The sequence below is a fragment of the Miniopterus schreibersii genome (assembly GCF_964146895.1).
Source record: "Miniopterus schreibersii genome assembly, chromosome: 5".
NCBI lineage: Eukaryota > Metazoa > Chordata > Mammalia > Chiroptera > Miniopteridae > Miniopterus > Miniopterus schreibersii.
The window spans coordinates 36987639-37010167 of NC_138106.1; the positions used below are offsets into that span (position 1 = coordinate 36987639).

Below are 22529 nucleotides of genomic sequence, written 5' to 3' on the forward strand. Positions count from 1 at the left end.
TGTGGCTGACACCTGATTTTTCCTAGCCCCAATCTCATGACTCTTAGGGATCAAGCTATTTTCTGGAAGATGTTAGTGATTAGAATAGCCATCCAATGAATCTAACAACTATGATTTGTTGAGATTTTCATCCTTATAACCCATAAAATAGGCATTCTTGCCTCCATTTCACCTAGCAGGACATTGAGACTCAGAGAGGTCAAGTGTCTTGACCAAGATCACACAGCTACTATGTGGTAGAGCCAGGATTTGACCTAGGTCTTTCCAGCTCCAAAGTCCACGCTTCATCATGGCCTTCATTTACTAAGAAGTAGCCAGGAAGCTGAGACTCGGCTTCTTGGGTAAAAAAAAGATGGGTAAAAGCAACAACCACATTCACCACTCACTGCAGAACGGTTTCTCCCCAGCTGTGTCAAAGAATGCTTTAGTCATAGGAGGGTCTTTCTCCGTTAAATAGTCTTTCCAATGATCAGCATAATAGCCTATAAAACAAGTCAGAAAGTGTAACGTTAACATGTATTATATAAATGTAAAAGCAGTTGGGGAGGCAGGGAGAACAGAGTTTGCCTGCCATCACCACTGAGATAATCTCCCTCATACCACCCTCATGGCAAGGACCCAAAGGGCCACCAGGACAGTGCCTGCCCAGCACTGGCCACACCCTGTTCCTTACCCTGAGCTCGGGACCCTACCCTGGTTTTCCCCTTTCTACTGACATTACATCACCCAGCCTGGTTCTCAGTAGCAGGGTGGGGAAGTGGAGCAGACTAAAAATAGCACAGATATTTTTCAGTAATACATTCATTTTATAGTTAACACAGATTCAGGTTTATACCTAGAATAGCATCACTCTTGCAAAGCAATGTGCTTTCTTGAACTACAGTCGGGCCCCTAAGTTGCACAGAACCTGGGTTTGCCATTTGACTATGTCACCAAGCAGATGAATGTCCTCCTTCACGTCTGTGCCAGCAGGAAGGAAGCTGAGTACCATCACTTGCCCTTGCTCTCTCTCCTCTGTCCCCACTCCTAGAGAATTACCTCTGCCTTCTTACTTAATTGATCTGGGGTGGGACCCAGGCATCAGTATTTTTTAAAAGCTCTCTAGATGATTCCAATGCATGATCAAGGTTGAGAATCCCTTGTGTACATCAAGCCCTGATGTTAACTTGGATTTTTCCCTTGGAAGCAATTAGAAAATTCTCATGAACATCTGGTTCCAAAGTCCTCGCCACCTGAACTGTTTCTATTAATCCTTAGCAAATATCCCAGCAGCATCCACAGTGTCTATCAACCCATCCCACCTCTGTACAATGCACACAAGAGCCAGAGTGTAGCACGAAGGCGCTTACAGACACAACTTGCTGGAAGGGATAAATCTGCAAGGCTCAATTGACAGAAGGGGGCACTGTGACCTTCCCCCAGCAGAGAGGTTGTGTGCAAGGAGAGGGTGTTCCTGTCCCCATGGGAGCAGGCTACATAAGGTGACTGTGTCCTGGGTGGGCTTGGAAACTCTTCTAGAACCTTCTTTTTCATGCTAGATTAGTGTCCAGAGAGGTTGCACTGCCTTCTGAATGAAATCCTATGTAGGCTGCTTTTCTAACACTGGTTAGGAGACCGCAGAGTACTTCACAGAACAAATTGGCTAGGAAAAGCTGACTATATAAATTTTCAGAAAGCACACACTCTTCAGACTCAGTTTTAGATAATAAAATGGTGCTGGGATTCCTACCAAAAATGTGCTCTTTGTTAGTGAGAGGGGACAGTGCCTGTTGGACTTACCCAGAAGTGGACAGGACTCCATCTGTGGTGTGCCGCAGCTGACACACTTGCCGTTCCTGTAATCCCGGTAGGAGCCGCAGGGATACGCAGTGACAGTACAGTTCTCTCTCAGGGAAGAGAGGTACAGGTACACGGACCTCTGGTGGTCACACTTAAAATACTGCATTCCTGGGTTGTAAAAGGAATGATTAAAGAACGGAGCAGGTGTAGCATTTAGTAACAGTGCATCACAGACGGTATGCACACACACATACAAACACAGTTTCTTTTCTGTCTTCTATATACCAGGCACTGTACTAACAGCTTCAGGATATTCTGTTCCATTCAATCCTTACAAAAATCCATAGATCAGGATTTCTGCTGGCAAATGACAGGAGAAAAGAAGAAGATAGGCATGACTGTCCTCATTTTACCTAGCAGGACATTGAGACTCAGAGAGGTTAAATAAGTTGACCAAGGTCACGCAGCTATTATGTGGTAGAATCAGGACTCAACCTACATCCTTCCTTTGGCAGTGAAACAGAGAAGAAAAATTCAGTGGTAGTCAGAGATTCCCCAGAGCTTTTCAGCAGAAGACAAGTATGTTTATACTATTAAAGACATAAAAAAAAAAAAAAGTAATGGCAGGGGGTGGGGGTGGGGTGGCAGAGAAAGATCCCCAAGGAGTGAAGAAAGAAGAGATAACTTCGAAAAAGGATGGTGGATGACTCCACCCTGGGTCTGGATGAAGTTACTCAGAAAAGGTCCCAAAGATGGGTAATCAATGAGGTCAGGATCTGAGTAGGAAACCGTGAACCCCATGAAAGGAGGAGCTATGTCTGTGAGCCAGTGGTTTGGAGAGGCACTGGATGCTGGAGTCAGGTCAGCGTTTCCTCTTTTTCCGAAGTCCACTCCCGCCCACTTAAGAAGCCAATATTTATTCATTGTTCCTGGTTCTTTCACTTGCAAAATCAATGAAGTTAATAACAATGCAGAGGATGTCCTTTGTAAGCAGGGCATGTTATCTTTGTTGGCTCATGGATGTAGTTACACTACATCACACAGGACAGGGTTGCTGACCATTTATGGTACCATATGATTGGCCCTATTTTGCCATTTCATCCGATCACTTTCAAACACTACATCATTCTCATGGGGCCACACGCAGCTACCATTTTGTAACAAGGCCATCTTTTTCTAGAGTTATTTCCAGGATTGTTTAACTTTCTCTAGCAATTGTGAAATACAAATTTAGAGCACTTAGGGATGGGTTTTTTTCATTCGGTCCCCCACCTCACTCTTATCCTCCAGCTATTCATTTTTGTTTTGTGAGGGTTTTTCTCATTATAAAAGTAATATATGCTCATTTAGAAAATACAAAATAATAGAATATAATGATGCAAAAATCACGTAGAAGTCTAATATCCCGAGATCACCCTAATAATGGTTTGGAGCATTTACATTTAGTCTTCTTTTCTATACTTACATGTGTACAAATACAAATTTAAAAATAAACTGGGATTATACTGTATAGTTTGTATCTTTTTCATACTGTAAGGGTTTTCATTAATTGCTGAAAATATGATTTTTAGCAATTATATTCCTTTGTGTGGGTATAGCATTTAAAATATTCCTATGCTGGACATTTAGATAATTTCTAAAAATTAACTATTATAAATAACACTGTGTTGAATATCTATGCACTCCAATTTTTGTCTATATTTCTTGTTATTTTTCTAGGAGAGATGTCCAGATGTGAAATTTCTAGGTCAAAGACACGCCTTTTCAAGAGGGACAGATAATTCATAATAGCTTTTAATCATTTGGTTATGGTTATTAAAAGTAGTATATTTGAGTAACACTATTTAATTTATACTGTATATTTATACCACCTCTACCTAAACAGGAAGTTTTTTATTTAAAACTATCCCCAAAAGAATATCAGATTTTAAAAATATGCCTTTTTAAAACAACTACTTTAGAAAATATAAAGTATCTGCACTTACCTCCAAATATTGTTTTGGGGCAACCAGGTTGATCCAATCCTCCATTTGGGTAGAAGTCTATGTTTCCTAATGGTTCCTTGTAGCCCAGAGCTAGAAGAGAATGTACTATGCTTTATACTGCTTTGAACTTCTCACACCTCATAGCTCATTTGCCTGCAGGATACGGGCAAGGGTTGCATTATAATTATAATGATTATTATTATTCCTATTTAAATATTTTGCCCAAAGTTGCCCAGCTAGTTAGAGAGCATCATTGCTGTATACACGCACACACACTAATAATAGGAGACTATGAAGATAGCGATGGAATTTATTTCTGCTATTTCTAAAGACGCACGAGAATTTGGTCACTCAAACTCACAGCAAGGCTGATAAAAGGGCACTTTTCTACTTTACATTTGTCTTGAACCCTCTATTTTCTGGGTGCCTCCTGAATCTCTACTTGCATTTGTGCAAATCTTTAATGAATAAGAAACAGGGAAAAATGAACTTTTACTTAGTAGAAAATAATCTTTAAAAATTTGGGATCTAGGATGGTAAAGAGATTGGAAACTCTTCTAGAAAACAAGGACCTAAAAAATTATAGATAGCCCGGCCGGTGTGGCTCAGGGGTTGAGCGTCAACCTCTGAACCAGGAGGTCACGGTTCGATTCCTGGTCAGGGCACATGCATGGGTTGTGGGTTTGCAGGAGGCAGTGGATCGATGAATGACTGTCTCTCATCACTGATGTGTCTCTCTCTCTCCTTCTTTCTTCCTTGATCTGAAATCAGTAAAAATATTTTTTTTAAATTATAGATTTAATAATTACTTATTCTCTTTAACCTTGTAACCCCAAATAATCAGTAAAATTCTTGATTTAAAATATTATTTATATATTTGTATAAACAGTGTTTACATCATTGCAATAATAATAATTATTATATTTTGAGAAGCTATATGTGTTTGTGGGCAGGTGTTTGTCTGCAAAGCAGCCACTGGTGAGTTCAGATGAAGTAACTTACAGATGAAGATACTGAGACTCAGAGGACTTAAGGGACAAACACAACCCACTAGAAAGAACAAAATCTGGGATTTAAGTCCACCCCTGCCTACTACAAAGTTTATACACTTTCCTTCAAAATTCACTTTCTCTCCAAGAATAAAAAATGAATTGCTCTATTCCACCAAGCATTAAGATCGCAGTGAGGTACTGCACTTAAGTAACACTTTGCAACTACACAGTAAGAATACAGCTGTTTCACAGAGACCTTTTTTTCTAAGGCAAGCAGTTGTTGAATACCTCACCAGAGTGCCCAAGAAAGGCGGTCAAGGGTTTTTGTTTTTTGAAATATATCTTTATTGATTTCAGAGAGAGGAAAGGAGAGGGAGAGAGAGAGAGAGAGAAACATCAATGATGAGAGAGTCATTGATCGGCTGCCTCCTGCACGCCCCTGACTGGGGATCAAGCCCGGATCACCTGGATCCTAGGTCGACACTCAACCGCTGAGCCACACCGGCTGGGGTTTTTTAAGTGGCTGTATCACCAAAAGGTTGTGTGATCACTCTACTCTGTACTCTCAACCCTCCCCAAGTTCCTATTCCAAGTTTTCTCCCAGGCACCTGGATATAAAGACCCATCCCTAACATCACCCAAACGCCATGACGTGCACCCAACCCCAGATAGGAAATTAGCACCATGCAAGACAGAAATGGCCAGGAAGATCCACAGCGAGCTGGTAGTTCAGAATCAATCACTCTGTGTAGTGAGTACAACACTTGACCATATATTTCAGCTTAAGGAAATAATGAGAGAACCAACAAAAACAGGAAATCATGCATGAAGATCCGGTTGTATATATGGAAACATTTGTCCACATGCTGTGCAAAGCAGCCTGTCCTTGATTGGCCAAGGCGATCACCCTAAAAACAAGAGGCAGTGGGAAAAGCACCTCCGCTCCAGCAGGCGATCCAGGGTGCCTGCCTTAAAGCAGCTTCCCTTCAAGGCGTCTGTGCCCCGCAGGAAACAAGGAACCCGGAGGAGCTTGATCTGCCCCTGCATGACAGACAGTTCCCCCAGAAGGCTCCAAGGGAGCCTGGGGGTGGGGGTCCCTGACCCACAGGGGCAGGAATGTTACCATCAATGTCGGAATGGATGACGTCAACGAACTGTGCGTCGCTGGGATCTAATCTGTCCTCGGGTGGTTTCCCGTTGAATAAAGGGCCAGCAGGGTCGAGACCTGGAAGGAAAGCAGAGTTGGTCTGGCAGCCCCACGCCGTGAGTCACCTGCAGCCCGCTTCTGATCCGTCCCCCTGAAGAGGGCTCGCAGGCTGCGGGGCCAGCACTCACATTCCCATCCCTTCCACAGCCCTGTAGCCTTTCCCACAGTAGGGACGGCTACCCTGGCAGTGCCCCCCGAGAACAGCATCCAGACTCCATCAAGAGGTGTATCTTGTGCACAGACATTCGGGGGACTGGGGTGTGGGGATAAACTGGTTCCTCAGGGAAAAGCACCTAAGGGTGCTAAAAGCAGACGCTATACTTCTCTTTATCCCATTTTAAATGATCCAGAAATTTCACCCAAGCCTTCCTTCTTTACAGTTTCAATTTTTATTCATATATTCTAGCTCATAAGCTCCACATCACAAGCCTGTGAGGGAGGCAGGGTATCTATTGTCATTCCCATTTTACAGATGAGTGAACTGAGGTTCAGGGAGATCGAGTGTCTTAGCCAGGGCCACGGACTCATAATATAATCACCTCTCTTTGTTGAGCTCTTTGTTTTATTGCACTGAGTCTGGCAAGCTCGGTAGGAAAGAGTGAAACTCTCCGATCAGACCAGGTATCTGACTGGGTATCGGAGAGGAAAAAAACGTGGGTGTCGATTCTATAGAGCTGACCCATCCCATAAACGCCTGAACTGATTTCTTGCCCTTGATTAATGTTAGCTGGGCGTTCCTCACCATCATTATGAAACAGCTTTAAAGCAAGACAGCAGTTCCCATGATGCTGTAACCACAAAATAAAAATTTAAAAAACAAAACATCAGAGGTTCAAATAGCGTCTGCTTACTAGTAACTAGAGTGAAGGTTTCAAGGGATATATTGAAGATTTTATCTATGAATGTGATTTTAAATGACACCTCCCCATTTCCGGGTGTTATACATAAAATCCAAGAGAGAGCATCTTTGTCTCAGCTTCCCTGGTTCTAGCCTCAGTCTCTCCATTTCTCCTCTCAACACTCTTGCTTCCTTGAGGCTTCACTTCAATTCATCTCCTGCTGCCCAGCCCCACCCCCACGGGCCCCACCCAGCGTCTCTTATTCTGTCTGCTCCCAATTGAAACTGATGTGGGAGGAGATGGATGAACACCCAGGACTTACTTGGGTAAGTCCACAGGACATGCTCAACAAAAAAAGAGAAACGCATGACCTTGGAAAGTGTTTGCTGGGGAAGCCTCCTGCACGCAGAAGACAGCACCACTTCTGGTGTAAGAAAATGAACAGCGAAACAGCCAAGAGCCCAGTTTATAACAGCCTTCAGATCCATGGCAGAAAAATCGGCTTGCTATATGAAGTCCAAACCAGGGCGATTTTAAGAGTGATGAGGGCACTGTTAATGATAATACCAGGACTCAAGGCACAAATGGGAACTGTCACAGTAAACTTGCACATAATGATCTCCTTAGTGATAAGCCAGAGCAAATGATCAGTTTACAACGTCAGCCAAAAACCACAGTCAAGCTGTCCTAAAAAGCCATGTACTCAGTGTGGGCAGAGACCACTGGAGTCAGATAAATGTGACATGGAGCCCCAAACCTAATGCCAACCAACTATGTGACCTCAGGCAGGTTACTTTACTTCTCTGAACCAGTTTCCTTATCTGCAAAATGGAGGTAGAATTAATAGCTGCTTCAGAAGACTTGTAAAAGGACTCCTAGATCTGAATTCAGAACATTTTGAGATTATTGTTGAATAGAAACAACATGAAAAAACTGAGCTTTTTCCTGTTGCTCTAAGATCACCAGAAACATGTTTAGATAGTGACCCCTGTCTTTTACTGCACCATTGAACTGGTTTGAGAATTAGATGGCATTAAACATGTTGCATGCAGTTTCAGGGACCTCTTACTCTCCTCCCCAAGGTCACCATGAACTCTCTAAGGCAGTGCTGTCCAAGAAAAATACAATGGGAGCCACATATATAATTTAAAATTTTCAAGCAGCCATTTAAAAAAAGTATAAAACAAGGACAATTAATTTTTATAATACATTTTATTTAACCCAGTTTATTTAACCCAATATATCTAAAATATTATTTCAACATGTAATCAATATAGAAATTTGAGATTTTAAAATATTTTTTGTACTTAGTCTTCAAAACCCAGTGTGTATGTTGCACTTACAGCACATCCCAATTTGCTTTAGCTTCATTTCAAGTGCTCAGTAGCCACATGTGGCTAGTGGCTGCAACATTGGACCACCCAGTAAACTCCTGGACTCCAACCCCAGAGATTCCGATTCAGCAAGCTGACATTGTATCAGCACCCCAAGGTGACCTTAATACACACTAAGATTGAGAATTAAATTTAATGTACTATCAAGTGATGTAGGTACTTGAAATATTTTAAAATCTATTCATACTCTGCCATCTCCTGTTGAAGAAATTAATGAGAAGTAAATGCAAGAGCTGTGCCTGGACACGGAAAGCAGAAGGAAGGGCAGAAGAAAGAAAGAGGCATGGAAGAGATGAAGTAGCCATTCTGGCCTAGATAACTAACAGGCAGAACCATCCAATACTTAGGAAGTGGGAGTGAGTTGTGTCCTTGGGTAACAGGCCAAATTCCCATTCTGTAACCCAGTGAGCCCACTCGGGAAAGGCAGAGGGAAGTGAGTGGGAAAGGGAAATAAAGGCTTGACCTCTGGGACAGCTGAGATTGACCTTGGGGCTCAGAGAGGGTGAGAAATCAGGAGAACTTGGAGGAGAAAGAAAACTGAGCTGTGGACCAATGGCAGAGTCCAGGTCACAAGGCAGGGCCATGTGGCAGGGAGTGGAAGGAAGGCTGGCTGAGGAAATTTCCATGGTCAGAGACCAGGTTACATTGCATTCACATTCAAAGTACCTGTGGAACAGGTTTGCTGGGAGGCTGAAGACCGAAACTGGGGGTGAAGAAGAAAGGAAGTGATGGTCTGGGACTAGTGCTGAAGAGCAGATTTTGCTCACCTCTCCCCAAACTCTGTGGTCAGTGATGCCAGGTTAGTAGCTGGAATTCAGCCACGGAGGGAATATGTAAATCATGGAAATCAGCAAAGGGGCACAAACAAATTCAAGCCGTCTGTTCTTTGTATCCATAAGAGAAAAAGATTTTTTTTTTAATTTTTAAAGTAAGGACTTGTTTTCTAAAACATAATAATTTTAAACTAAACAGAGCTTTGCTTCCCTAGGAAAGCAAAGAAGAAAGAAAATGAGGGCAGACTTGGTTCAGGGTAAAAGTAAAAAGAATGTGACCTGGAATACCAGCAAATAGGGTGGGGGGGGAGGGGGAGAGGGACAGGGAGAGAGAGGGAGAGGGAGAGGGAGAGGGAGAGGGAGAGGGAGAGGGAGAGGGAGAGGGAGAGGGAGAGGGAGAGGGAGAGGGAGAGGGAGAGGGAGAGGGAGAGGGAGAGGGAGAGGGAGAGGGAGAGGGAGAGGGAGAGGGAGAGGGAGAGGGAGAGGGAGAGGGAGAGGGAGAGGGAGAGGGAGAGGGAGAGGGAGAGGGAGAGGGAGAGGGAGAGGGAGAGGGAGAGGGAGAGGGAGAGGGAGAGGGAGAGGGAGAGGGAGAGGGAGAGGGAGAGGGAGAGGGAGAGGGAGAGGGAGAGGGAGAGGGAGAGGGAGAGGGAGAGGGAATGACTTGCCCAGGGCTACCTGTTGAGTTAAGCAGCACATTCAGACTTGTAGCCCTAAGAGCTTACCTCCCAAATGTAGTTGGTTTGCATCACTTACCTCTCCCTTACCTCCTTATTCTACCTTCCAAATTCCCTAGAATTAAAATAGCTATTTCCATGTGAGGATAGATTCTGGGAAGGCTATGAATGAAGGAGTCCCAAGTCTCTGAAAGAGAAAGCCTCCTTCAGCCCTTCATTTGTAGCCAAGGAGAGTATTAAGCAAGAAACCCAACACGGGTTTGTTTGGGATTTGACCTCTTGTGTTGCTAAGTATTTTTATTCAGTTTTAGCTTGAAAACTGATAATCAGAGAATATCAAAATTCCCATCTCATTTTCCTATCATGAAACTCCTCCTGTGCCTGGGGACAGCAACTTATTAGGTATGTAGTTCAAGCTATTCTGGATTAAATGAAAGGAAGAATATCTGCTTGAGGCACAGAGATCAAATACCCATGAGACATAGCTGTTTTTCTAGCCATAAGAGAAATAAAGTCACCACCAATCTCTTCAATGACATATACAATTTACAAAGTGCTTTGCACGTGTCTTATTAAATAATAACCTGAGGTCAACATTAGCATGGTGTGCCTTTTGCACAAGACATCACACACTCAGAGACATTAAATATTTGGAAGAGCTGGCTTCCAACTTAAGGACTTGGATTGCCTACTTCATGTTTCCCCAGTGAACATTCTGCCCAGGCCAACCACTCCATGCCCATTCACAGAAAGCCTTACCTGTAATTCTCCCCAGCTTCCCATTGAACTCCTTTCCAACAAACCCGGATATGTGGGCTCCTAGACTTACTCCAATCATGTAAATGTTGTCAAGGGAAGCTCCTTTTACCTGGAATTTCAAGAGGTCCATCATTATAAATTGTGGGGGCCAAGGAGTTGAAAACATTTGGAGAATTGGAGAAACACATCTAAGCACCTCATCTCCATTATCTCAAGTGTCACAACACCTCTGTAAAGTAAATTCTATTCTTTTGATTATACAGATAAGGAAACTGGGGACCAGAGTTGAAGTGATCTACCCAAGGTCAGGCAGTGGGAAGGGGTCAGGGTAACATTCAAACTAGTCTGTCAACTCAAACCTATGACTTAACCTTTATATGCCATGGTGTCTCCATTCATGCTTCTTCTAAAAAGCAAGACAAGGCATCTTCAAAACCTTCTCAGTTGGGGAGAAGGGCAACAATACTTGACGAACTTTTTTAATCTTCATGCTGGATCAATTAAATAAATTCACCATGGAGAGGGAAGGAAAGAAAGTAGGGTGGGAGTGGATCACATTGACCATAGTAGCTGGGACAGCCAGTCCCATCATTTGACTATTTACTTTCCCAGGGCTGTGACTTAGGTGGGGAATTCTAATAAAACTTATGCCACTGCTAAACACAGTGACTCACTCTAAAATAGTCCCAGTATCAAGTCACTTTTTTTTTCATAAAGGAGCAATCCATGAGATCACTAAATAAAATTTAAGACTTATTTAATGTTTGTAAGTCTTCTAAAGGCATAAATCATACATACACGATGTTTTCTCATCAGATCACGTGTATCAGTTTTGTTTTTGGACAATCTGCTAGCTAAAATTTGACATTTCTAGGAAAAGGAACAGCTATAGAAGTTAAGGAAGCTCTAGTCATTGAAGCCCAGAAACCCCTAGACAGAACATTTCCTACCCACAGGACACCTTTATGTGAGTTAGGAAGATATGCCCCTTCCTCAGGACACTGCTGTCATTGGGCGGAAAATTATCTTAATAAACTTATAAATGTACAATGTCAACAATGGCAATGTTGCTCCCTTAGATGGGTGCTTTGTGCAATGAACAACCTACACAACCATACATGTGGCCTTACCTCCAGCCCTTCCCTCCACCTCCCCTGAGGCTTATTTGGATCTGCAAAATAGTCCCCCTGTTCACTGCAGATATTCCTTGGCTTTAACTCTTGAAATAATGGGCCAGTTTCAATTTAGCCCTGAGTCATCTAAGAGAATTCTCCCTTACCAACATTTGGTCGATAAATTTCTTCAAGATTGTTGCTACTTTCCTGGTCTTACTAGAAGCATGATTGTATAATACAGTTGTAGCTCCTCGATTCCAATCAACAACAACCACGTTCATGTCCTCTACAGAGAGCAAACCCTCTACTAAGTCCCTTATCCAAACTGGAGGGGAGCCTGTTGGCCTAAATCCATGGATAATGAAGGTGGTTTTCTTGGTCACATTCAAGTTCCCCAAAGTTGTGGAGTTGATGACTTGTGCGCAGGTCTGGTTTCTCTCTGTGTAGAGCATCAACTTCACACTTAGATCCGTACCAACCACTGCACTGTGAAAGCTCAGTCTGGTGAATGAAGGACATGTTTCATCTGTATCTGAAAATAAAAATTAGATGGCATCGTGACAATTCCTTACTTAGTCGGGCATCAAGTCCTACACTTATTGTAGTTCTATGTGCCTTACAGCACCTCGCAAGAGGCTAGATCTAGTTCCATAAAAATGCTAAGTCATACATGATTCAAAGTTCATACATAGTGACTTTTTCACCAGAAAAACCATCTTTTCCAAATTCTACCTCCTTCAAGGTCTAACCCCAAAAGTCACCCAGCTATAAGTACTCTCCCTCATCACAGAACTCCCCAAACCCTTTTATGGATCTCATTGAAAGCACAATGAAAATGCTTTCAGGGGTGTATTATAGGTATTTATGTACATGTATGTCTATCCTGCTAGACTGTAGTCTCCTTGGAATGGTGTCTTATAATCTTGTGTAGCCCTCACTGATCCCAGCACACAGTAGAGGACTCAATAACTGAAGCTGCATGGGCCAAGTGCCTTGTCTAGAGCACCTGCCTAAGACAGCAGTGGAGAACATGATGTGTCTTGCCACGAGCCCAGTAGCATCTAAAACTGTTGACTGCAGTGGCGTTTTTGGACCCTCTCCTTTGCTTCTCAAAGCACCACCTTCAAGAATTCATCCTGCTGAGTAGGCTGTAAGGATGGCCTTAGAAGAAAAGTTAGGGATGGGGAGGGGAATAGCATAGATGAACCTCAAGCATCTTGTCATGGCAGAAAGCAAGGGAGTGTTTAAAAACATGTCACAAGGCTACAGGAGTCAACTTGAAGGGGCTTCCACTCTCCAGATCTGGGATAATTTGAGCACAAAATAATTAAGGGCACTAATGAAGTATGAGCCTTTGGAAAAAATTAGGAATCCATGATTCCATACAAATAAACAAAGAAAGGAGAAGAGGACTCTTACTTCCAGTATAATGCTGAATGCCCACTGGTAAGTGTGGAGTGAATGCTGGAGGTGATTATAATCATTTTGCAACCATCAAATTAAAGATTGCTTAGGCAAGAATCATCAATGGATGCTCAACTGAGTGGGGGTGCGTTTGAGGAGGAACATATGTGTGTGGCCTTAAACTGTCTCCCACAGAGGAAGCAAGACGGCGGCGCAGGGAACAGCTGCCCCCGCCGCCTGCAACCACATCAAAATTACAACTAACTATGGAACAACCAGCACTCAGAGCCTCCTGACATCTGGTGGAACAGAAGCCCCACAACCAGGGAGCTGAAGAAGCATCGAGACCGGTAGGAGGGGCGGAGACGCGGGCGGATCGGGGCTGAATTGGAGACGGGGCCCCAGGCCCACAGCCGGTGCCACGGGTTAAACCCAGGAGGACATCTCGGCGGTGGAGGTATCCCCGAGGAGTGAGGGGTCCCAGCCCCACAGCAGGCCCCCAGCCCAGGACTCCAGGGCTGAGAAGAGACGTCCCCACAACTTCGGGCTGTGAAAACCAGCGGGGACTGTCGCTGAGGAGTGAGTGAAGTTCCAAAATAGAAATAGCAGAAGCTCAAACAGACAGTTAAAAATTGAAATCTCCCACCCTAGAAAATAGTGATCCCTAAACTCCCATATTCCTCCTTTTATTCTACACTGTCAAGTAGCACATGCAGTGAGGCATGCTCACAATATACTACCTTTATTTTTCTTCCCCACCCAGCTTTATTGAGATATAATTGACAAATAACATTTGTACGTTTAAGGTGCACAACGTGATAATTTGATGTGTATATATTGTGAAATGGTTACCACAATAAAGTTCTTTGTTAACACATCCTTCACCTCACATAGTTATCTTTTTGTGTGTGTGGCAATAAGATTTAAGATGTAGTATCTTAGCAAATTTCAAGTATACAATCCAGTATTGTCACCTATCGACACTACTCTGTGCATTAGCGTCAGAACTTACTCATCTATGTGAACGTGTTCTCCACCTGTTGGCCCCTTTCATTTTTCTCTTCCTGTGACTTGTATGCTCCTGGAGCACATGGACTGAAACTTGTCTGGTGCTTGTAGAGCCAGCCCCAGAGTAAATAACTGTTTAGTCACTCTATGGAACAGGTGTCATAGGGTAGACAGGGATGAGCCTCTCGGTTTTGTTCCTGGTTGTGCAACCGACTCACCAGGTAGCCTGGGGAAATTAGGTCATCTTTCACTTGCCATCAACCTGCCCAGGAGATGAATGCTGTGGAGATAATTATGAATGAGTTCACCCTGAGGAAGATAGAGATCCCTTCCCAAAGAAGGGAACTGTTTGTTATGTCTGTTTGTTTTGAGTCAAATGAGCAACATTAAGTCAGTGTATCAAAAGTCACATATCTGAGTCCTTGGAAGGCTCAGAAAAGACTAGTGAATTTGGGCCCAAGCTATTCTTTAGCAGCAACTGCCAACTTTCATGTCTATGCAATGGCTTGACTAACCTCCTTGACCTGCCGAGTCTTTACTAGAAGTCCTTAAAAATGAAAAGTTAGTGAAAGGCAAAAAGAGCAGTACAAATGAATACTTATTTTTCATTTCATAGAACCACTCTGATTTCATATATCTTTAAATGTCGTAGTTATTTTTATAACGGCATTGTGCTCTGAAAAAGCCCATTGCAAGTACTGAGTGAAAAACAGATTTCCTAGTTCCTCTGTTCAGTACTAAATACTACAACAGCTTTACATATACTATCTCCCATCCTTAGTGGAAATGTACAGCCATTCAACAAGAGTCTGCTCTATCTGAGGTTCTGTGTCAGGTGGCATTTCCAAGGGAGAGTCAGGCATTAATGAAATAAAACAGTCCTAGCCAGGTGGCTCAGTTGGTTGGAGTGTCATCCCTATGCGCCAGGGTTGCAGGTTCAATCCCTGGTCAGGGTATGTACAAGAATCAACCAGTGAATGCATAAATAAGTGGAACAACAAATCTCTCCTCTCTCTCTCTCTCTCTCTCTCTCTCTCTCTCTCTCTCTCTCTCAAATTTAAGAAAAAGAGAGAGAAAACATACCAGCAAGTATAAAACTGCAACCTGTGATATACACCATATAACAGAGATATGGTGTAAAATGAGAATCTAAATAGGGAGCATGGTCTGTTCAGGGAATCAGAAATGTTTTCTTATCACCTGGAAATAATGTATTTAAATATCAATGGGGCACTTATTTTGCAAAGTATAACAGCATTACACTGAGGGACAAATTCAAGTTCCCCAAGCTATTAAGTTTTAGTTTCGTAGATTTTTACTTTTGATTACCTGCACTTCATGTTTCAGGAATTATACCCTTTTTCATTATGTGGTTTTTTTTGCCTTTCCTTCTACCAAATGACAGTGAAGCGGTAAGTTGGCTTTTTCTTTTCATTAGCATTCGCCTAGCATGTTTTTATTCTCTTAAAACTGTTGAAACCCTTTAAGAGGTCTTACGTAGAGCATCTAGCTAGGTTTATTTTATGACCCAATCCGAGAGCCTTTTTTAAAAAAAATAGATGATTTCAGATTTATCGGCATAACAGATACAACTGGTGTAAAGGCCAAAGAAATGCCTTACTCTAACCTGCCTTTGAGAGAACCTTCTTCAGGGAGCACAGCTAAGTTTACTGTGCCTCCAGCTGCCCCACATTCACACCGAAGCCATCACTCCACAGGCTGCTCCCAGACAATGGCCCCTGTGGGGACTGGAGCCAGGCCACGCAGGCCATGCCTGCCTCATGGAGGGTTCCAGTAACAGGCAACTACGGCTCCGGGGACCCCCGTCAGCCCGGCTGAAATATTCTCAGAACTGCGCTGAAGCGCATCCTTGCCAATCCGCCCTTCCCCGCTCCCTTCTCAGGCGCCAGGCCTGCGTGGTGGTGGGAGGCTCTCCACAGGCGCCTTCCCCGCTCCTCTATCCCACAGCGGATCCTGTGCGTGTCCAGTCCCATCCTGGTTTCTGCTTCCTGGAGGACCCACCTGGCACAACTGCACTTCACCCTGTAGCGCTGGATTTTCTCACGTTGTGCTTTTTGGTTTCTATAGCTATCTTTTGCTATATGGATTGCCCCATCTCTCTTCGTTGTTTTCGTTTATGTATTCTTTCTCATACTGGGAAGTTTATAGCCTGCTTTGATTCTTTTGGTGTTAACCTTTATAACTTTATATGAAATATTTACATCTCAGTTCCATGGGACATAAATGTATGGACTGTAGGCCACAAGTAGACTACATGCAGAGTTGCCCCAGACTTAGGTATATTTATTCAGACTTAGTTATCCACCAATGTGAATCCCTAGCAAGGATTTTGAGGGCATCAGGAAACTGTATCTCAGACTGTTGTGGAGCAGATTGCTGACTTCTGCCATATGGCCTGCCGCTGACCTTTGTGAAACAGTTTACTTCCTTACTCCGCTCCAGTCCTTGCTTTAGTAGCTTGAGACAGTGCCTAGTGACCCTCTGTTACACATGGTGAGGGCATTAGCACGCTCAATGCTTCTCCCCACTGACCTGACTCCTACCTCCCGATTTTTCCTAGTTACAAAATTATTTTTAGTTCATCTAGTGATTCCTTTTCTAGTTTAAAATAAAGATTTAAGCCTCCGTAGTGGTGTATCAGTCACAGAGTCCTTGTTCTATTGATTATACCTGTTCTATCCCCTCGTCTCCTACCAGGAAAGATGAGGAAAGTGAGGCACTCATCGCCTCTCACACTCTCCTTGAGGCCTTCCTCAGCCACACACACACACAAACACATGGTTTTTGTTCCCATGGTCAAAATAGTCACTCATTATTTGTGGATTCCATATTTGTGAATGCACCTACTCGCTAAAATTTACTTGTAACCCCGAAAATCAATACTCGAGGTGCTTTTCTAGTTATTCATGGATGTGTAAAGAGTGGCAAAACTTTGAGTTGCCCCACACGTCCACTCTCAGCTGAGGTCGAATGCCACAACACTGCTTTCTCCCTTCAACTCTCATAAAAAATACCTTTTCACTGTCTGTTTACTACCACGTGGGTTTGTGTGTGTGTGTGTGTGTGTGTGTGTGTTGTTTTTTATATTTTTGCTTCTTGTGCTTTTTCTGACTGATTTTCCTGTTTAAAATGGCCCCACATGAGAGTCCTTACATGCTCTCTGGCGTTCTTAAATTGAAGAAGGCAGTGCTGTGCCTTACGGAGAAAATAAAGGTTACACAAGCTTTATTCAGGCATGAGTTACAGTGCTGTTGGCTACGAGACCAATGTTAATAAATCAAAATATATATGTATTGATTGGTCAACAAAAATGTAACCAGAAGCTCTTGGGAACCTACCCCTATATTTGCTAATCCAGCATTTACAGTGACCTTGTAGAACATAACTACCATGAATAATGAGAATGAACTATGTATAAAAATTATCTTCGGGAACCATAGGTCCTGGTTATGCAGTTTTAGTTCTGCAGAGTAGTGGATCATTGTTTACAGTGAGTCCCTTTCCTAGGCTTCTCCATTCACCCCTGGGTGAAAAGCTCTTGCTGTCTTTTCAAGAAGGGCTAATATTGAATAATATATTTCCTAAGTTCATTCATATCTGTAGATGAATTCCTTGGCCTGAATGATGACCTGACTTTGAACAATATTCTGTCCCCCAGGATTTATAGATATTATTCTACTTTGTTCTTGTATTAAATTCCCCTTCAGAGAACATTTCACCTTACTTCAGAGAATGTCACTTCCTTTTCTCATATCACATGACTGAAGCGTTCTTTCCTTTTTCTGACATAACCTCCTGCTCTAGCGTAGAAGCTCCAAGAGAACTGACCCAGTTTCTGTTTACCCATTGCTGTATTCCCAGTGCCAGGAACAGGGGCTGGCTCAGAGTTGGCATCAATGAATGTTTTCTGAATAAATAAATATCAACCTGTTAACACAAAGATTGTATGATGTAATGTTTATAAAATAAATGGAGCATGAAATGGCACATGCACTATGACAAACTATGTAAAATACATCTGCAAAAAAATATCTATCTGCAGATGACAAGGCCTAGGAATAATATGCAAACAAAAATGGGTCATGTATCCCATATTCTTAGTTTAAAATTGCCTTTGATTATTAACTTTTTCCTCTCAGAATTAATTACATTTTAAGGAAACATTAAATTTACCTTACTTTGGGCCATGTTGATACCCTTATAATTAGCAAATTATTAATAATAGAAATGGAGCAAAGGAAAGGCCAGACATTATAGGCACGTCCCCTGCAAAACATTGGGGGAAGGGGCCTGAACAAGGGGAAGATAGGCGCATGCCCGGTAAAGTTGAGGGGTGGGGACTAACAAAGTTGCTTGCTGTCAATCACACCTGGGAACAAAGGTCATTGGCCAGAATGGGTGTGGCCACCGCAGGTGTGTGGAAATTTGGGATATTTAATCCCCTAAACAAAGGAATTTGCTCTCTTGTGCTTTTGGTACCCTTGGGACTCTTGGTGCTTAGGCCTTGAGGCCCAAGGCCATGTGGGTCCCCCACATAATGGACTAATGGACTATAAGTAGCCTGATGCTGAACTGGAACCAACTCCGACATGGAAAGGAAACTCTGGACACTGGTTTTGCTGCTAGCTTTACTGAAACCCCAGCTACAGTCCTATGACTGGACTAAGGGAAATGGGACTTTAGAAACCCAGGGATGTAATTCCATGAAAGTAAAGCTTTCTACCATATCTCATCCTCCTGTGGGGACCTCTGGAAATGTTTATGCCAGCAGTACTCCAAGAATCCCACTTCCACAGATAACAATGTTACAAATTAGTTAAACTCCTTGAGGGCAGGTACTATGTTATTTTTTTGTCCAGTTTTCCCAGTACCTTCCATAGGAACTTGTCTTGTTGGATCCTAAATCCTCAGGCAATTTGGAGAGCATGCAAGCACTAGATATTTGTGAATAGCAAATTTGTTAAATTATTTCACCCTCATAAATATAGTTTTTAAGTTCTACTTTAAGTTGGTATTACTAAAATGATTAACTATTTGTATGCCTTCAGAAAGCTAACCTTTTTGGTTATTTTTTTGTTTTGTTACAAAGTCAAGTTTGTTCAGGGGTAGCGTTCACAGAGCCAGAGTAACCACAGAACATGCTAAACTGGTTTCTACAGCTTAACCTCTTCTATTAGAGTTTATGTGAAACAGGAGAAACTTTGCCTTTCCTTTTCAGACTATCTGAAATTCAATTACTCTGAAATACCATTGCCTGTTGACAAGTGGAAAATTACAATGGGATGGATGATGTCTCCTATCCAATGAGGAATTCAGACTCCTATGTAGAATAGGCCTGATTATCATTTATTGCCTTCCCTCTGTTATGTTAAAAGAAACATATCCAAGTAGGGTATCAGGGAAGTCTGGCCATAATATCTTCAAAGATAACATAGATGTGCCTGAGATGCTCTGTTATAATCAAATGCATGGTCACCCATGAGCCAAATCCAACCATGCCCATGTGTGCATTGTCCATGGCTGCTTTCCTGCCCATAAGACAGAGTTGAGGGACCAATGGCTCACAAAGCTGAAAATATTTACTTTCTGTCTCTTTACAAAAATGACCTAATGTCTTTTACAAAAACACAACATGATTTTACAAAGAGCAGGGGTTTTGGAGTCAGACCTAGGTCTGAGGTCCAACTCCATTGCCTACTAGCTATGTGACCTCTGGTAATGAAATTACCTAACCACTCTGGGCCTCAGTTTCCTATGTATAAAATTATCATAATAGTGGCTATTTGTTAGTAGTGCTTCCAGAGGCAAACTGAGCCTGAAGCAAAAGAAAAGCACTATATATATGTTTTTGATGATGTTAATGATAAACTGGGTTCATAGTACTGATCTCATAGAGTTGTTATGAAGACCAAATGAAATAACACAAGTAAAATTACTTAGGATGAGACTTGAATTAAATTAAGTGCTCAATAAGTATTAATTCCTTTCCTTCCATCATTTTGGAAGGATTTTGGAAAAAAGGAAATTTTATTGGCCAGAATACAGGTGGCTGTGCTTCACCCTGGCCATAGGACTGGATTTGGTTCTGGCTCTTTCATTAACAAGGTAAAACAAATAGTCTATTTAAGGCATCAGTTTTCTCACATTAAAATGAGAGGTTGGTTCCTCATTCCTTAGAGGCTTAGCTAATCTCTGGCATTCCTTTTGGACACAAAATTCTAAGATCCAAAAGCTAGTGATTTGAAAAGACAAGAGGCATCTACTCAGGAAAACAAATTTCCAGGGCAGTCTTATAACCAAAGACAACCCAAATCTGAAAAAATATAGGAAGGTCCTGGCCAGATAGCTCAGTTGGTTAGAGCATCGTCCTGATAAGCCAAGGTTTCAGGTTCAATCCCAGGTCAGGGCACACACAAGAAACAACTAATGAATACATGAATGATGAATGCAGGAATGATGGGTGGAGCAACAGGTCTTTCTCTCTCTCTGTTAATTAAATATCTTCAGTTAACAAACATGGTTCCATATGCTACAATAAGGATAAATCTTAAAAACATTTTGATAAGTGAAAGAAATCGGTCACACACATACAAAAAACACATATTATGTGATTCCATTCATATGAAATGTTTAGAATAGTTAAATCTATAGAGACAAGAAACAAACTAGTGGTTACATAGGGCTTGAGTTTGGGGAGAGACAGGCAGGTTGGGGTGCAATAGCTAAAGGGTACTGGGTTCCTTTCTGGGGTTATAAAAATGTTTGGCTCTGGTTGGGAAGCTCAGATGGTTAGGGCATCATCCCCATACACTAAGGTTGCAGGTTTGATCACCAGTCAGGGCACACGCAGGTATCAACAAATGAATGCATAAATAAGTGGAACACAAATCGATGTCTCTCTCTCTCTCTCCCTTCCTCTCTTCTCTACAAGCAATAAAATAAAATAAATTTTTTTAATGTTCTAAAATTGGTGATATTTGCACACATCTGTGCATACACAAAAAAACATTGAATTGTACACTTTAAATGGGTGAATTGCATGGTATGTGAATTATATTTCAATAAAACTAAAAAAAATTGTTCCTATAATTTCATAGTTTCATGGAAAGACCAGGTGAAAAGATGAAGTCTTTTGAAGGTGGCTGCAAAGAAGCTTTACTTTTTCTGTCCAAATCAAAACAGGCTCTCAGCATCAACCTATGATCCAGGAGATCTCGGTTTGATTCCAGGTCAAGGCACATGCCCAGGGCTACAGGCTCGATCCCCAGTAGGGGACGTGCAGGAGGCAGCCGATCAATGACTCTCTCATCATTGATGTTTCTATCTCTCTCTCTCCCTTCCTCTCTTTGAAATTAATAAAGACATATTTAAAAAAACAAGAACAAACAGGCTCTCAGTTTTCCGATTTGTTTTCTTTCTCCTCAGAGACTGAGGTTGGTGGACTTCCGTTTCTATCACTAAAGGTTAAATTAAGCCCTCCACCATGGTCACTCTGTGGGCAGGAAGAGGGTTTGTACCTAACAATGTGCAAAATAAACTACTACTCTTATTCTCAGGCTCAGCAACTAAATATAACTGTTACTTTGTTCTCCCTTTGCCAGAGATAGAAAATTGGGTTGGAGAGACGAAATGCCCTCTTGATTGGAAGGACGTTTCTGCTTTCAACCACCAGCTCTATTTCTCTAGAAGACAACCCAGAACAGAGACACATGTGTCCCTAGACTGACTTATTTCATGAGTCCCCGTTAGATAGTCCCTGAGATACGATTAAACACTGACAATTCTGGGTGAACCTGCCAAAGGATCCTTTGCTCTGTCTTCACAAGATACACCATCCTGCCACTAAGCACAGCTGCCCATTCTGTCACAGTGTCACACTCAGTTTTTAGCTTAAACCTGCTTTTGGAGGAACTGATAACATCCCTCACATTTCTGACTGGGGGGAAACATCTACAGAAAGAGGAAACACCTCATTCACATTAAAAAAGATGTTGGAGTTGTGGACAGAAGTAACCCACTGATGAATCGTGAGTGTGCGCAAGAGAGAAAGTCCTGACGTTCTGTGAGTCAATAAGCAGAGGCAGGGTCATATTATACGGCTCCATATGGCTGAGTCAGGCTATTAAAACTGAAAGTATCAGTTTCTTTCAGACCCACACTGGTGACATTTAGTCCACTAACTTCCAAACCCAAGTGACAGCCATGAAATTCCACCTAATTTAACCCCGCTGCACGGCACCCAGACGGAAGTAAAGCAGCCACAGCCCTGACTCACACTTCTTTTATTTCAAGTGTTGTGTTCCAAGGCGTGCTCAAGCTAGCTGTCATTTCCTCCCACCCCCAAACATGACGCAGATGTGTGTTAACAACTTCTTTAAAACAGAAGTCCAAGGTCAGGTACACCAGCTCAGTGCGGCCTGTGTGTCCCTAGACTGACTTATTTCATGAGTCTCAGACAGTCCCTGAGATACGACTAAGCACTGACAACTCTGGGTGAACCTGCCAAAGGATCCTTTGCTCTGTCTTCACAAGATACACCATCCTGCCGCTAAGCACAGCTGCCCATTCTGTCACAGTGT

At 42.5% G+C, this 22529-nt stretch overlaps 1 protein-coding gene across 2 annotated transcripts in view; it reads right to left on the reverse strand.

Annotated features, from left to right (window-relative positions):
* LIPH (lipase H) overlaps positions 1-22529 on the reverse strand; it is a 41980-nt gene that overhangs the window by 7111 nt on the left and 12340 nt on the right. For both annotated transcript variants that reach the window (XM_081137671.1, XM_081137670.1), the window contains exons 2-7: positions 11682-12049; positions 10403-10511; positions 5880-5981; positions 3765-3854; positions 1780-1947; positions 387-482 (exon numbers count right to left, since the gene is read on the reverse strand). In XM_081137671.1, coding sequence (XP_080993797.1) covers positions 387-482; positions 1780-1947; positions 3765-3854; positions 5880-5981; positions 10403-10511; positions 11682-11969 — 853 coding nt within the window. In that variant the 5' untranslated portion in view covers positions 11970-12049. The remainder of the gene's footprint in view (positions 1-386; positions 483-1779; positions 1948-3764; positions 3855-5879; positions 5982-10402; positions 10512-11681; positions 12050-22529) is intronic.